Source organism: Spermophilus citellus (genome assembly GCF_964194105.1).
Source record: "Spermophilus citellus genome assembly, chromosome: 16".
Classification (NCBI taxonomy): Eukaryota; Metazoa; Chordata; class Mammalia; order Rodentia; family Sciuridae; genus Spermophilus; species Spermophilus citellus.
In genome coordinates, this window is record NC_138196.1 from 41,402,179 (window position 1) to 41,419,228 (window position 17,050).

Here is a 17,050-nt window from a genome sequence, read left to right on the forward strand (position 1 = left end):
GGACCCCTTAGGGCTCCGCAAGTAGTGAGGGAGGGAACTGTCACCTTGAACCCAGGGCTGGAGTATCATGAAAGCGGGATCCGCAGGGAAGTGGGACAACAACTGCAATTGCCTTCTAGGCTCATGGGTGCCTTGGCCTGGTTAGGATTTTGCCTAGGAAGAAGCAACTTTGCACGCTGCCAGCTTCCAGCCGGCTCACTCTAACTGGACGTCCTTTTGTAGGAAATCGCCTCTGCCCCCTGGCGCCGGTCCTCTGGCTCCTGATGAAAAGGTGACCCTCCGCCCCTTTCTCAAACCCTGGACGCCAGCCCTATCACTCCTGGCACGGTGCCGATCACGTGGAGGAGCACTGCTTTCCCGGATCGTGACCATTGGTCATCGGCTCCCGTCTCGGGCGCACCCATTGGCTGTGGGGGGCGTTCACGTGCAAGAGGGTCTGGGATGGGACCCAAAGTGGGAGAGGTGGGCGGAAAGTTAAAGGGCGCAGAGCGGCAGCAGGAGCCTGAGTCCGGGGTGACGCGCTGAAAAGAGGAGGCGAGCGGGGTGCTCTCGCGCGCGGATTGAGGCAGCTGCTCGCCCAGGGCGCAAACCTGAACGCCAGCCCCTGCTCCCACCGTCGCGGTCGCTGTGCGTGTCATCCTCGCGCGTTTGGTGTAGCGGGCTGGCGCTTTTGCCCTCAGGACTTATGAGCTGTACCCGGTATGTACCTCCTGAAGCCTCGAGTCCGAGGTGCAGTAACAAGAAACCCGTGGCGAGGGGCGCGCAGGGCAGCTCCCCTTTGTTTCTTGTCTCCCACACTTTACCCATCCGACTAGCAGCTACACACCGGTGGTGGAACGCACTAGATGGGCTCGAGTAAGCTGTTGCTTCCACGTGGAGATGGCAAACCAGGGACCAGAGCTGGGATAGAGCGCGGCTGGACTCACGTGTACCCCCCCAAACTCCGGAACTTTGGGACCCGGCCGCGAGGGGTGGCGAGGGACTGAGCTTGAGACTGTAACAGATACCTTTGTGCCCTGTTGTCCCGGTTTCGAAGGTGGCACAAGTTTCCAGCTTGGTACCTGATACTTATGGGGGACGTCTCAGCAATTGGGCAGTGGGTTTTGGAGCACGAGTCGCCTGTCTTCCCCACCCCCCAAATCTCGCGATCACTCTCCATCTCTCTGCCTCAGTTTCTCAGTAAAAGAGCTGTGTAAGAAAGCAGCTTCCAGGCCCGAATGTTATAAAGTTGCATTTACTTGTCCCAACTCCTTCCCAGTTTGGTTCAAATCCCTTTGCTGCACAGGAGAATGGAAACTCGGGCAACGCGAAGTAGAGTGACCCACAGTCCCGGGACTGGGGCCATCCGGGTTGGTGGGGGCGAGACGGCCCACGCGGGGGTGCTAGTGCTGCGCAGCTCCAGCCCCGGGTTACCCCGCAGCCCCGCCCCTATCTGGTGGGAAACTTGGGCTCCTCCTCCTGGTCGTCTTCATCTCCGGGAACCCAGCCCAGGCCCGGCCTCCCGGACAAACACCAAAAGCTCACGTAGTCGGTGGCAGCGGCCTCCCTGCCACCTCCCCGTAGTGTCTCCGATGCGGCCAGCGAGTTGCCGAGGGGGCTTCTCCGCCGCCGGAAAGGTGAGTGCCACAGGGAGGTTGGGGGCGGGGTACAGACTGGGCCAGCTAGAGCTAGCCTGGCAGGGTCAGGCTCAGTGGGCAGAGTGGCAGGTGGGATCCTCCACCCTCGACACACCGCCCTGTGCTACCACCCTTTGGAACCCAGACAAAGGGGTGTGGAAGGGGCAGTAACTGCAAAAGAGGTGTGAGGGCCCAGAACAAATACGAGAGGATTTGTGAACTTGAAAAGTTGCTGAAAGCCCCTGGAGCCTGTGGTCTGTGTGGCCAGCCACTTTGGGAAACACAGCATCCTTGGGAGACCCAGGGTTCAGCAGAAGAAAGTTAGGCCTAGGGGCTAGAGAAGAGGAAATGGCCACTGGGCAGAGCTGTCTAGAAGCCAAGACTAAAATGAGGACAGCTGGAGGACTCACCTCACAAGTAGAGTTGAGGTACTTAGGGGGAAAGTGAGTGGCAAGAGAAGAGCCATCAGGCACTGTTGGCAACAATGTCAGAGCTAGAAAGGACCTCACAGGAGAATCCTTAAGCCCAGAGAAATTGAGTGAGTAGCCCCAGCAGGCACAGCTAGGTAGAAGCTATTGTTAGAACCGTGCTCTGTTTCCCCTTGGGAAGTTTTTAATGGTAGGATCTATACCATTTTAATTCACTCTTTCCTTGATATGCAACCGTATTCACAAATATTTATCTACAAGATGCTTTAGATGATGGCAACAGGCTCAAGGGCTACAAGTAGCTTTTAAGACTCTAGATAAGGTCTCCATGGCCTAAGTACAAAAGGGAGAAGGTATTACCTTTATACTGTATGAGCCAAATCCTTTAGGAGGGAATAAAGAATTGCTGAGGGAGGTGGGGGTTGGTGGCCATGTCTTAGATCCCAATTGTGAATGCTTACCTAATATAGTTTGGCAGTTTTCACTGTTGCTGGTGGGTTGTTTGAGTGTCTGATTTTTCCTCTTTCCTTATGAGAAAGGGTGGGAGAGATAAGTATGAATATATAGAGGGAAAATGTCCCCAACACCAAATAAAAACAAAAACTTCCTATAAAGGCACAGCCAGAAAGTCAGTAGCTCACCTGCATGAAACTGGGAAGGTCGTGGGGTTATTGTCTGTACTGGCCTATGGTTTTCACAAGAAAAATCACCATGACATTTAACACTGCCTTAGGAGAGTGTGTTATTTGTCACTAGTGGAACAGAAAAGGCATTTCTGCAAAACTGACTATTTGGTCTGTGATTTTCATGAGTGTTTGAGTTTGTGCAGTTTGGGCCTAGGACACTGAAATCCACTTTTGGGCATGGCCTAGTCCCTCATCAGGCACAACTGAGCTCTGAGGCATCCATGTTGACGGGCCTGGGGAACAGCTACTCATGCTCCCTTGTCCCTCCCCTGCATCTGGTATCCAGATCCTATGTCATTCTTCTAGTTCAAATGTGTGTTCATATCTTCTGGTTCTGGATTTTCCCCTGACCAGCCTTGACAACTTAACCTGAGAGAGGGAAATGACCAGGGCAGTATATGTCAGGAGACAAGGCCTGGCACATACTGCCTGGGAATTGATCATTTTTGTGTTGTTTGCAAATGAAGCACCTGTCCAGGTGCCTTCCTTTCAGGTACTTTACAAAGTATTCCTTTATATGCTTGGTTGCTCCAAGCATTACTTTTGGCTAATAGTCATCCCTGCCACAGTCTATTGGGGAGATTCTGAGCAGGTGGTCAGGAAAACCTACCCTAAACCAGCACCCTGCTGCACCAATTCTAGGAGAGTGGTCTGGCTAATAAAGACTGGAATCTACTATGAGGACAGGAGAAGTGGCTGACAGTCACATTTTACCCTGAATTGAGGCCATGAGGGTGAATGACCGCACCTGAAGTTATGGTGACATGCAGAAAAAGTGAAGGGATTCTGGGCCACAGTTGCTTGTGCAATTTTCTGGGGCAGTAGTGTGGGTGGCAACTCTTGTTCCACCATAACCTAACTTTTGCCTTTCTTGGAAGAATATTGCAGAAACAGTTTGACTCTTGAAAATGCTAGTATAATTGTTGAATTTGTACTGACTCTGACTAGAACCTTCCCTCACCCCCCCCCAATCCAGTTTAACTTGTTCTTACAGCTTGGGAATAAAAGGGGTTGGGGGACTGGTGGCATAAATTTACACTACTGGGACCAAACAGCTTAACTTTATTGAAATCTCCAACAAAGTCTCTTTAACCTGTGAGATCATAACTTAGGAGAACATGTAGATTCTTTAATTGACCCCTTGGCTTTGCATTTCTGTTTCCACAGTATCTTGAAAGATTCTCAACCTTTTTCTAATGAGCTTTAAAGACATGTGGGAAAGCCCAGCTAAGTTTGGTTTGCAGGCTTGTTGGAAGTGCATAGAGAACTTACAATTGACCTTGGGCTGACTCAGGTTAGGAGGAAGCAGTGGGCCCAGGAGGAACCCCTCCTCCTCAGTTCATACTCAAGATTTCAAGGGTGGGCAGAGAGAGAAGCCTCTGGGATGCAAGGCCAGGGCTGTTGTGTGGTTGGTTGGTTTTAATTCATATTTGAAACAAACAAAAAAATCCCTGTGCTAAAGTTAGAACTGAAGGTTTAATTCTAATACACTCTAACATATAATTTTGTGTGTGTGTGTGTGTGTGTGTGTGTGTGTGTGTTGCAGATGTACACAGTTAATTTATTTATTTAGCTTTATGGTGCTGAGGATCGAACCCAGTGCCTCACACATGCTAGGCAAGCTCTCTACCACTGAGCTACAACTCCAGCCCCTCTAACATACAATTTTTCAATGTGCAGGAATAACTAACATTCAAGTGATATATAAGTGTAGGGTCTTAAAAAAAATTAGTTAACCCAATGATCCTCTGTAAAGCCATCTTGTCCCATTCAATCAGAACTTCCCTTTCCAGAACAATTACATGGGTATAAGAAGAGATAATAGCAAGCAAAATTGCTTTGAAAAACTTCACTGGATTGACTTTGGTAGAGGTGAAACAGTAAGATAAATATCCTTTAAAATGAATGTTGTGTAAAGCATGCCTTACATACAACCGTGAATTATTGTTTTGTCTCTGAATTTGTGTTTCTCTAACTGGTCACGGCAAAGTGCTTTCTGCATCCTAGGAAAGTGTTGTACTTAAAAAAAAATGGGATCATACCTGATATGCATTTGTCTTTTCTCAACTTTTGCATTATATATTAGGTTCATCAAAATCAAAATTAAAAAAGAGAGCTTATTTATTGGGTCACATCAGTGGTGCCCAACTCTTGTCAAAAGATGAACAACATTTTGTCTGTCACTTTTCAGGGGCAGCAGTGCAGCCTGAGAACAGGCACCCCTGCACTGCCATATACTACACCTTTGCGATGAGAAAGGGAGGTTTGTTGGGGAACTAATCCAGTGTTCTGCAATTTTGAGTTGAGATTTTAATCCTGGTTTATCATTATATTTTTCACATTAGCCCAGAGTAATCAAAATGAAAAAAGTACTCACATTAGTGAGGCAATAGTATCAGGATGGGGTTTTAGCAAATTTAAGATATTTTTTCCCCAAGATTCACTTATTTTCTGATTGTAGAAAGCAACATTATTTTAGGAGATGAAAGAAAATACAAAGCAGGAAAACATTTCCTGAAATCCTGAACGTGGGTATTCTGATAGTTTTAACTGTACAGTAAGTACCTCTTTATCTACAAGAGGTAGACTTCAAGACCTACCCCCCAACCCAGTGAATGCCTGAAACCTCAAGTAGTTCCAAACTCTCTGCATGGTGTTTCCCCCCTTGTATCCTGTGTGTTGCCATATAGTACCAAAGTTAATCTGTCCTTCCATGTTACATATTCAGGTGCTTCCTTTGCATCACTACTCTTAGGGACTTGATTAAGTAAAATATGGGCAATTTGAACACAAGCTGTGATACAACAACAGTCTATCTGATACCTGAGACAGCTACTTAGTCACAATGGACAGGAAGTGTATATATGATGGCTAGTCTGGAGAAGGGGATGATTCATATCCTAGGAAAAAGTGGGACCAAGTTGGGGCGGGAGATTTCTTCATACTGTGCACAATGGGGTACAGTTGAAAATTTACGACTTGTGTATTTCTGGAATTTTTTCATTTTAACGTTTCTGGACTGTGGTTGAACACTGGAAGTTGAAATCATAGTAATGGGGGAACTACTCTATTTTTAGTCTTTTTCAATATATTTATGTAATATTGCTCCTCACCAGTCTGGTCTTTATATACAACTTTATTTTCTTCATTTTTAATATTACATATGTTGTAAAAATTTTCCCATGTCATTTAAATATTTTTCATATAATAATTTTAATGATGTAAAATTAAATAATATAAATGTGTTACAGTTGATTTAACTAGGTACCTATTAGTGACTCCTCTTTTGCCCCTATAAGGTTGCACTAAAATTTTAGTATATTAACTTCCATAAGTTTTTAATTACTTACATAGGATAAATATCTGTATGTGATATTGAAACAAAAATAATAATATTTAGAAAGGTTGTACTAATTTAGATTAATAAAAGGATTTATAGTATCTTTTAACATTCTTTCCTGATTCAGTAGGAAAAAAAAAAACATAGATTGTTTCTAACCTAAATTTTTAAATTAACTTTAAGCTTGGACATTTTGTATATTTTGATGGCCAATTTAAATATCTTTCAAGAATTTTCTATTCATACTTCCTGCTCATTTTTCTAGGTATAATATTTAACTTTGAAAAAATATTTAACTTTGTTCTTACTTTGTAAGAACTCTTTATATATTAAGGTATTAACTCTGCTGCAGCTCTTATTGTAAAATATTTTCTGAATTTTTCTTTTAATATTTTCAGTTTTATTTATTTTTTCATTTATACAAAGATAATTTTTATGAATTTAATCTCTTTTTGCATGATTCTATTTGCTTTTTATTTTTATAGCAGCTAGTTTAACTTATATAAAAGGCAAACTGTTCTTCTATATGACAGGTTTAAAAATAATAAATTGCTGATTTTTTAAAAAAAAAATGCTAGACTATTAATGGTATACCAAATATACCATTATACATATGATGTTTAAAGTAAACAAATTTGCATCCGTCTTCACCATTGAATCCTAGTATCTAGCATAATACCTGGCCTGTAGTAACATGAAATCAATATTTGTATTCTTGAAAATGATTTCTTTCTTGGACTAAAACAATATTTATGATTAAAACCACAATGTTTCCTCACTTATATGATAATGGTTATTGTCAAAAATGTGAAGGATAACAGTATGGAAGAGGATATGGAAAAAGGGAACCCTCATACACTATTGGTGGGAATGTAAATCAGTACCAGCATTACAGAACACAGTGTGGAGTGTCCTCCAGAAATTAAAAATTAACATATGACCCAACGATCCCACTACAGGGTACATATTCAAAGGGTAGCCACACTCACAGGCTCATTGTGACATCATTCACAATAGTTGAGCTATGGAGTCAACTTCAGGATCGCTAATAGATGAATGGGGAAAGGAAATGTGGCATATTTGCACAATGGAATATTGTTTGGCCATAGAAAAGAATGAAATCTTGTCATTTGCAGCAATAAGGATAAGCCTGGGGGCATTGTGTTAAAAGTACAGTAAACTGGGTAGAGAAAGACAAATACTGAAATGCTGGTTACCAGGGGCTGGGCACTGAGGAGACTGGGGAGCTATTGATCAAACGACACAAAATTTTAATTTGGTAGGAGGGGAAGATTCAAGAGTTCTGCTGTACCTCATGGTGGCTATAGTTAACAATATATAGTATACTTGAAAACGGCTAAGAAAATAGATTTAAGTGTTCTTACCACACATACATACAAAATAAGTGTGTGAGGCAGTGCATATGCCAAATACATCCATTAGCCACTCCACAGTGTGTTCATCTGACAAAATATACTAATAAAAACAAATTTTAATCTATATTTTTAAAAATAAAATAAACATGAAAAAATGTAATATTGGAAGCCATAAATATATATATAGCTTTTACTTATCAGTTAATAATAAGTAGCAATATTTACCAAACTGTGTGCCTCAGGAGAGCTGTTTGTAGAGTACACTCCACCAAAAAAGAGATTCTTTAGTCAAGTAAGTTTGAGAAATTCTGCCGAGTGCTCTTTTCTTTATCCTTTATGGTGCATTAGCCTATCCTGACAGGAAAACCTGTGAATTTAGTTTTTAAAATCCCAGCAGCTTCTGAGGCTCAGGCAGGAGGATCGAGAGTTCAAAGCCAGCCTCAGCAAAAGTGAGGCGCTAAGCAACTCAGTGAGATCCTGTCTCTAAATAAAATACAAAATGGGGCTGGGATGTGGCTCAGTGGTCCAGTGCCTCTGAGTTCAATCCCTGGTACAAAAAAAAAAAAAAAAAAAAAAAAAAAAAGAAAGAAAGAAAGAAACTAGTGGGTTCCATATTTTTGGTTTTAATTTCAGACCCCCACCCCACCCCACCCCACCCACACATACATAATCTCCCCCTGAGACCCATGTCCTGTGAGGCCACACTGGAGTTGTCTTGCACAGTAGCATGCCCAGTTCTGCTGGAATCAGGTGTTGGAACATCTATCTGATCTCGTTGCTCTTTTCTCTCCTCCCCCTCCTGCCAGGGTTCTGACCTATCCATCTAGCCCCATGATGGCTGTGGACATAGAGTACAGATACAACTGCATGGCCCCATCCTTGCGCCGCGAGCGGTTTGCCTTCAAGATCTCCCCCAAGCCCAGCAAGCCACTGAGGCCTTGCATTCAGCTGGGCAGCCGGAATGAAGCCAGCGGGCTGGTGGCCCCTGCGGTGCAGGAGAAAAAGGTGAAAAAGCGGGTGTCCTTCGCAGACAACCAAGGACTGGCCCTCACAATGGTCAAAGTGTTCTCAGAATTTGATGACCCGTTAGATATTCCCTTTAACATCACCGAGCTCCTAGACAACATTGTGAGTCTGACGACAGCAGAGAGCGAGAGCTTTGTTCTGGATTTTTCACAGCCTTCTGCAGATTACTTGGACTTTAGAAATCGACTTCAGGCCAACCATGTCTGCCTCGAAAACTGTGTGCTGAAGGACAAAGCCATCGCGGGCACCGTGAAGGTGCAGAACCTGGCATTCGAGAAGATTGTGAAAATCAGAATGACATTTGACACCTGGAAAAGCTTCACAGACTTTCCTTGTCGGTATGTGAAGGACACTTACGCTGGTTCAGACAGGGACACGTTCTCCTTTGACATTAGCTTACCTGAGAAAATTCAGTCTTATGAAAGAATGGAGTTTGCTGTGTGCTACGAGTGCAACGGCCAGGCGTACTGGGACAGCAACAGGGGCAAAAACTATCGGATCATCCAGGCTGAGTTGAAATCCACTCAGGGAACCGTGGAGCCACATAATGGACCAGATTTTGGAATCTCCTTAGACCAGTTTGGAAGCCCTCGGTGTTCCTACGGTCTGTTTCCCGAGTGGCCTAGTTACTTAGGATATGAAAAGCTAGGGCCCTACTATTAGTGAGTGCAGTTCACAGGTGTGTGGCCCTGGTCACCATGCAATGGAGAAGCCAAGAGAAGAGCCGAATGAACTGCTATTTGGCCCAGTTTTCACAAAGAATCCTGTCTATTTTTTTTCTTAAACCAGCACAATCAGCCAGGTTTAGATCATAGAACTGGTTTCTCATTCAGAGGGTTCGCTGGGTCCTCTGTGGCACCCAAGGTGGCCACTTGGGAATGAGCAGGATGCTGCCAGAAAGAGTCGGGTAGGAACCAAGCCTGTGGGCAGTGTGGCGAGGCCGGAGGAGCCTGACCTCTTCTCTACACCCAGATGTGGGAAGCAGTCACCCCCATCAGACCCTCTCCATCCACATCTGGGTTCTCTGCATCTGCCAGGTCTTTTCTGCTGCTGCTGTTCATATCTACTCAGAAGCACCCCTTATCTCTGTGCTGTGACACAACAGCCTGACATCCTGTCACCCATTTGTAATAACAGCTACAGAAGAAAGATGGGATCTGCTCATTTTTTGTGCAAATTATGTTTTGCATTTCATTTTTTTCCACCGTTCATCCAGTGTTCAGGAAAAGATAATAAAGGCTTGTGACAGAGGCAGGAATTTCCTCCTCCCATCTTCATGAACCTACATCCATATTCCACAGAGAGCAACACACCATTATGGAAAGTCACTGGCTCCTCTGTGGGGTCGCAGATTGCAGGGTTATTACAAGGCAGGACAGTCATGAGTTTTAGCTTTTCTTCTTGGCTTTTGGGGGAGCTTTCTAAGCACTTACTTTCACCCCGAGTCACCAGAAGGCTCAATGACAAGATTTGTTTTCACTTGCTTGGCTGCTTTGCAAGCCTCATTCTTTACAGAAGAATTGTAGATCTCATTTCCTGGAGAGTCATCTTTTATTCTGTGTTTGGGACACTTGATTTGCAGATCCAGCATATCCTCAAAGCCTTCAGAAAATGTTTGGTTTTATTTTGACTGTGATATACAATATCCAGGACACTTTACGAGCACCCAGGGACATTGATTTGGGTGTTCTTATTTATGGTGTGTGAATATGTAAAGGGATAGGGAAGAAAAACCTCACTACATTCTCATATGTTATTTTAAAATGTTTGCCAACTCTGAAATATCAGAGATTAATTATTTTTAACCATATTGGACTAAAGCATGTTGGTTAATGCTATTGTGAGACTCCTGGGACATTCATTGTCAGGTGGATCCTCCAAACCTGTGATTTTTCTTGGGTAGGATTGGTTTTTAAATTAGGGGTGTATGAAAAATATTTTTTTCATGTATATTTGTAGAAATCTGAATTTTTTTTCTGGTTTTTGTTTGTTTTTGGAGTTGGGTTAAAAAACTGTTCAATTCTCTTTTTTGCCTGATTTTACGAAAGTGTGCGTCGTTGCCTGGATTCAGGGGCACAGCTGCTGGACTTGCCAAGCAGAGTCTCTAGCTTGAATTTTCCAGAATAATTAGAAACGACCTCCTGATTTGTGACTTTTACATTGATATCAGGCAGACATTGAGTGCCTTCGCTCCTAGAGTTTTGTGGTTGGGTTTTTTGTTTTGTTTTTAGTTTTTCATTTTTGAACTTTAAAATGTTTTGACTTTTTAAATGCTCAGTGATATTTGGTATAATCCTTGTTCCTAAAACTGGCTGTTACTAGTCTTCAATCTAGTGCTTAGTTTTTTTTTTTTATGCCTCTTCCAAGTGGGTTACATTCTGATTACATGATAATATAATTTATGAGGAAGTCACATTTTTATTTTATGGCTGATATTGGGCAGGACTGTGTTTTATCTAACTATACCGTACTACATCAGGTACTCAGATGGTACTTGACATGTTACAAATTTGGTGGTCAGAGCTATTAATAGCATAAGTCTAAGTCAAATGGCAGCAAAACTGATCTCATGTAGGTCATGAATTTTGCTTTGTGTTAATAAGTGTCACGTCCCAATGTAGGAAGGGAACAAGGCACACTGTTATTTACAGGTCACCAAAATAAGGATCATTCCATGTTCAGAAGAAAGGGGCCTCAACTGGTTCTAGAAGAAAGCCTGTTGGTTTTATGTAATAATGATCCTAAGACATTCCCTTGTCAAAATTTGAAATATAATAAATTCAGTGATAAGCATCCCTTCCCTTTTTTCCTCCCATCCCACCTCAGCTTTTATTTGCTGGGGGGCACTGGTTGCAAGCCCCCAGTCTGCACACCTGGGGTGCTTACCCCACCACTCAGTTCAAAAGGCAAATCCTCACCTGCTTTCCAAAGAGCCTTTTTCTCCAATGAAAGAATCTGCTTGCCTGACTTCTGTCATCAGGGCTGTCATTTATTGGGGTAGATGTACCTGAAGAACTGTCTGTGTCCTCATTGCATTCTTTCTCCATTTGTCCTGGTCTGTCCCATGATTCTCAAATGACCTCAAGAATCTCACTGAGGGACTCTGCCCTGATCTCATAGCTCACCATCAATGGATAAGGCCTTCACACTTCAGAGGGTGATCAGTTCCTTAGATGAAAATTTCACTACAGCCTGACCTTTGGACTTCCCTTCACACAGCTCTTGGTTATGGTGACGAATAGCCCCAGTCGCATTGTCCTTCCCAGGTTGCCCAGAAGGACCAACCACCTGCCACTGTGCAGTTGTCCAGAACTGTGTTGTCAGATGCAATACTCTAGCAATGGGGAAACAACGCCATTTTTGTTTCATATTATTTCCCAAAATGCCCTGGGGTGCTTTTGCAAATTGGATGCAATAAATAAGATGGGCTATCTAGATATATAATAAGCTTTCAGTGTTTCTTGGATGATATGAAGCATGTGAGTGGGTTTAAAAAAAAATTTCTCAGTAGAGGAAAAACTGGTTAGAAACGGAGCTGTGCAGTTCCCTAGAAATTAAAACAATCTGAGTCCATGGTGAAATTACTTTATCTCTGAGATTTAATTTTAATGGTTATAAAAAAAATAATAGATTTTTTATTTAAAGATACACATTTTGAACTGCTTTGTGGATTTCGATCTTTGCATATCCTTTGCTTTTTTTAAAAAAAAAAAAAAGCATTATGTGTAGACATTTGGATATTAAATGAGCTATGTGTGCTCATTTTTTTAGAAGTGTCCCGTCTTCCCTCTCATTGGACAATGAATGACAACTTTGATTGTCTTTCATTTGTTTCTGCTTTTAAAATCCCTCCCCTGGGGGCTGGGGTTGTGTCTCAGTGGTAGAGTGCTTGCCTGGCATGCGTGAGGCACTGGTTTTCATCCCTGGCACCACATAAAAATAAATAAAGAATGCATCCATCTTCAACTAAAAAAAATTTTTTTTAAAAATCCCTCCCCTGGATGGAGGCCTGGTAGCTCTTTGTTCTGGGAAGGTCTATATCTAATTGCCCCTCCTGACATGATGGACTGAAATTGGAGATGAGAAGTTACACACAGTAATGGGATCTTACCTACAATGGGATCTTATAGGGTCACCTGAAGCAATTTGGCAGCTTATCTTAATTTCCTGAAGTGGGATAACACATGGGGACAGGCTGTTTTTCCTGGTCCTGGTTGTGAAGTATTGCAATGCAAGTCACAAAGCAACCAATTTTAGTTTTTCTGCTGATCCGTTCCTAGAGATTGCTGGGCCCGTGAGGACTTGGAGACTGCAGCTCTGATGTTTCACTTTGACTTCAATGTGAATGTAGAATTGAGGACTTGTCTTCATTTTATGCCTAGAAGTGCCTTGTGGAGAAATTTCTGCATGTTTTTTTTAAAAAAATAAATATTTTTGTACACAAAGAGGAATTGCACTTTAAAATCACAAGAATGACTTTTTTTTTTTTTTTTTTTTTGGTGTGTGTGTGGTAGAGGAGAGTGGTTGGTTTGTATATATATCTCAAAAGCAAAAAAAAAAAATGTAATAAAAATAGAAAAAAACAAAACTGAAACTGTCTTCTATTATTAGAGCCAGAGGAAGGGGAGTAATATTTTAAATCTCTTTTTTTTTTTTCACATACCGACCTTAGATGTACAAGCCTATAGGTCATCATCAATGGCTGTGGTAAAGCTGTAAGGCTTGGAAGAAGGGGGTTAGTGCTTTTTAAGTTTTCTTGGGAATAAAGGCTGCTCAGAGCTGAGACGATAGTGCCAGGGAAGAGAGGTGCAGGGGTCTCTGTTATTTCCACCCATGTTTAGTTATCTGAGGTCATAGCTCTTCAACCCTTTCACTTGCTCTTGAACTGCAGCACAGACTGATGTGTTCAGGCAAACCTGGGAAAACTGTCAGTGGCTGTCGTAGCTTTGAACTGCCTGATCAAACTCTGTAGGCAGTCAGAGAAATGCAAATCAAAACCACCCTAAGATACCATTTCACTCCAGTAAGATTGGCAGCCATTAAGAAGTCCAACAACAACAAGTGCTGGCGAGGATGCGGGGAAATGGGTACACTTGTTCATTGTTGGTGGGACTGCAAAATGGTGCAGCCAATTTGGAAAGCAGTATGGAGATTTCTTGGAAAGCTGGGAATGGAACCACCATTTGACCCAGCTATTCCCCTTCTCGGTCTATTCCCTAAAGACCTAACAAGAGCATGCTACAGGGACACTGCTATATCGATGTTCATAGCAGCACAATTCACGATAGCAAGATTGTGGAACCAACCTAGAAGCCCTTCAATAGATGAATGGATTAAAAAATGTGGCATTTATACACAATGGAGTATTACTCTGCATTAAAAAATGACAAAATCATAGAATTTGGACGGAAATGGATGGCATTAGAGCAGATTATGCTAAGTGAAGCTAGCCAATCCTTAAAAAACAAATGTCAAATGTCTTCTTTGATATAGGGGGAGTAACCAAGGACAGGGTAGAGACGAAGAGCTGGAGAAGAAGATTAACATTAAACAGGGATGATAGGCGGGAGGGAAAGTGAGAGGTAAGGGAAATTGCATGGAATTGGAAGGTGAGCCTCAGGGTTATACACAACTACATATAAGAGGAAAGGAGGAGTAGAAGAAAAATTATATAAGTGGAAGAAACGATTTATAGTAGAGGGGATGGAGAGAGAGAAGGGGAGGGGAGGGGAGGGGAGGGGAGGGGAGGGGGGACAGTGGAGAATGGGATAAACAGCAGAATACATCAGTCACCAGAAAGGCAATTTGTAAATCAATGGAAATGTAACTGATGTGACACAGCAATCTGTATACGGGGTAAAAATGGGACTTCATAACCCACTTGAATCAATCTGTGAAATATGGTATATTAAGAACTATGTAATGTTTTGAACAACCAACAATAAAATAATTTAAAAAAAAAACTCTGTAGGCAGCAAAATGAATCAGCTGCTGGTGGGCCCTCCCCTCTCCACTGGATAGTGGACATTTTACCTAAGATTTTCAGAGGTATTTTATTTCAAAGTTCAAAAAAATAGGATGGGTGGGAGAGGCAGGTAGTGAACTGCCTCCAGAAGTTTTCACACCCCTCAGTCCTCTGCCACCCTGGGAAAGTCACCTGAAGTCAGCAGTGGCTGATGGGGAAAGTCAACAATGGCTCTGCAGAGGACAATAGAGTATATGAAAGCTGTATTGTCAGCTTCTTCTCATTGGGACAAAATACCTGAGAAAAACAACGTAGAGGAGGAAAGGTGTATTTTCTGAACTATACCTAGTTTCAGAGGTTGCAGTCCATGGTCAGCTGGCTCCATGGCTCTGGGCCGGAGGCCAGGAAGAAGAGCATGGTGTAAAGATGTGGAGGAGGAAAGCTGCTCAGCTCACAGCAGCCAAGAAGTAGAGCGTCTGAGGAAGAGGTCAGGAACAAGATACGCGCTTCCAGGACACAGTTCCAGTGACCCCTTTGATTAGGACCCATGTCACGGTTTCCACCACCTCCCAATAAGGCCAGCAAATATGAATCCCTTAATGAATTAATCTTTCCATGAGGTCAGAGCCCTCATGATCCAATCACTTTCCAAAATCTCCACCTGTGCACATTGCTGCACTAGAGACCAAGACTCCAACACTTTGGGAGATACTTCATATCTGAACTATAACAAAAGCTTAAGCAGCTCGTGTATAATCTGCAAAAGTGAGCTCCACACATAACTCTCTTTCTCAAAATGTTTAAACACCTCCCTCAAATTGCCTTCACAGAAATGAGAAGGGATAACACCAGGTTTACAAATGTCTGAGATTTAGTAGTTTTCAAAAGTGTTACCTAACTCTGAAATCATTGCCTAATCTCTCTGAGATGACTCGAGTAAAAGATCAAAAGAAAACAGTTTTCTAGAGCAAAGTCCCAAAGTGGCAAAGGTCTGGCTCTGAAAGATTCACTGCGCATTTGCAGCTCGTCCTCCACGTACAAAGCAAGGCTCAGGGTTTTCTGACCAAACCCCTCTGAGAGGTGCACACAAGCCCTCTGGTGGGCCCAGGAGCTACAAGAAGACATTGGGAGTCAGGAAACCTGATCTCTTCTGTTAACTCTGTCACTGACCACCCCCCAACCCCTGTCAACTGCCCTCCTGTAGGAGCCTGAGTGTGTTGATCAGGATAAGAGAACCAGGGGCCTGACCACTGCCTGACCAGTTTGAGACTGGCCAATGTAGCCATTTTTAAAAGGCTTCTAAATATAAATGCCTGAGAGAATTACTGGGAGGTATGTTACACTGTTGGCATTTTATTTTATTTTTTTTTCTGAGAATCACAGGAGGGAACAGCATTTCAGGCAATTGGTTGGACGTCATGAAATCCTCAGTGTTTTGGCAGGAAGGAGCATCAGAAAGAGCTCTCCTTTTATGGAGAAGGAGATGAAGGGCCTGATTGAGTTTTCTTACTTTGCAGGGCCTATCAAGGGGACAACACAGGTTTTCTCTCTCTCTCTCTCTCTCTCTCTCTCTCTCTCTCTCTCTCTCTCTCTCTCTCTCTCTCTCTCTTAAGAACTGTCTCCTGGAACCAGAGCCAATTTTTGCAGAACTGAGATTCTGGTTCTGAAAAGTAGTCCTTTATGCTGGAGCAGTGTGCTTTCCAGAACAGGAGAAAACAGGATCATCATTATGGTAGAAAATGCACGTCCCTTCCAAGGGCTTCCTCAGCACATACAGGACCACAGACCATATGCAAGCATGAAAATTAGAAGGAAATGAGGTGGGTCTCTGAGCACCTGCTTGGACCTCAGGATGTGACCAATGGGAGGAACCACCAGTGGGGCCTGTGGCTACAGGGGCTTCTGGGGGGAGGCAGGATTCTTGGCTCACCCATTCCCTTTCCCCAGAATAGAAACCTACTGTGGTGCAGGACAGGGAGGCTTGACCAGACCTCATTCCTCCTCCTCATCATCATTATCACTATCCCTTGCAGCGGGAGAGAGAAGGGACATCTTGATGTATGCCCTTTGCTGTCTTCATGGGACTCTCTGACAAACATGCTTGAGTTGATGTCATTCCATAAACACTGATGTGCCTCTAGTATGGGGCCTGGTGTTAACCCTTGGATTTGACAAAGGTAGAGTAAGGATACAGAACCATCATTATTCTCTGGGACCCATGACATTAGCAAACCATCCAAAATTCTAGACTTCTACTCAAATTTATAAAACCAGACAGTCGGATCAAAGGTCAGCAACTTTCTTCTATAAAGTACTAGATAGTAATTGTTTTAGGTTTTGTAGGCCACCTACAGTCTCGTTTACCTATTTGTTGTTATTTGAAACCTTTATGGTTAATAAAAACCATTCTTCACTCATGGAGCATACAAAAACAGGACAGAGCTGAATTTGCAGGGCTGAATTTGTCCAGTGGGCTGAAGTTTGCCCACCCTGATGAAGAGATATATAGAAAGAGCCTTGAAATTCCACTGGCTGAGGTCTGAAGTCAGGAGGTTAATTTTAGTTGCTTGCTTTTTTTTTTTTTTTTTTTTTTTGGTTGTTGTTTCTTTATTT

General features: G+C 43.0%; 1 protein-coding gene across 2 annotated transcripts; it reads left to right on the top strand.

Annotated features, from left to right (window-relative positions):
• The first annotated feature begins 428 nt into the window (after nt 1–428).
• On the top strand, nt 429–13,057 carry PPP1R3B (protein phosphatase 1 regulatory subunit 3B). Of its 2 annotated transcripts, none has more exons than XM_081269762.1 (2): nt 429–1,616; nt 8,253–13,057. In XM_081269762.1, the coding sequence occupies exon 2, from the start codon at nt 8,278–8,280 to the stop codon at nt 9,133–9,135; it is 858 nt and encodes a 285-aa protein (XP_081125888.1). In that variant the 5' UTR covers nt 429–1,616; nt 8,253–8,277; the 3' UTR covers nt 9,136–13,057. The 2 variants fall into 2 exon arrangements, with proteins under 2 accessions (XP_081125888.1, XP_081125887.1); XM_081269761.1 differs by having other exon boundaries at nt 431–699.
• The last annotated feature ends 3,993 nt before the right edge of the window (nt 13,058–17,050 follow it).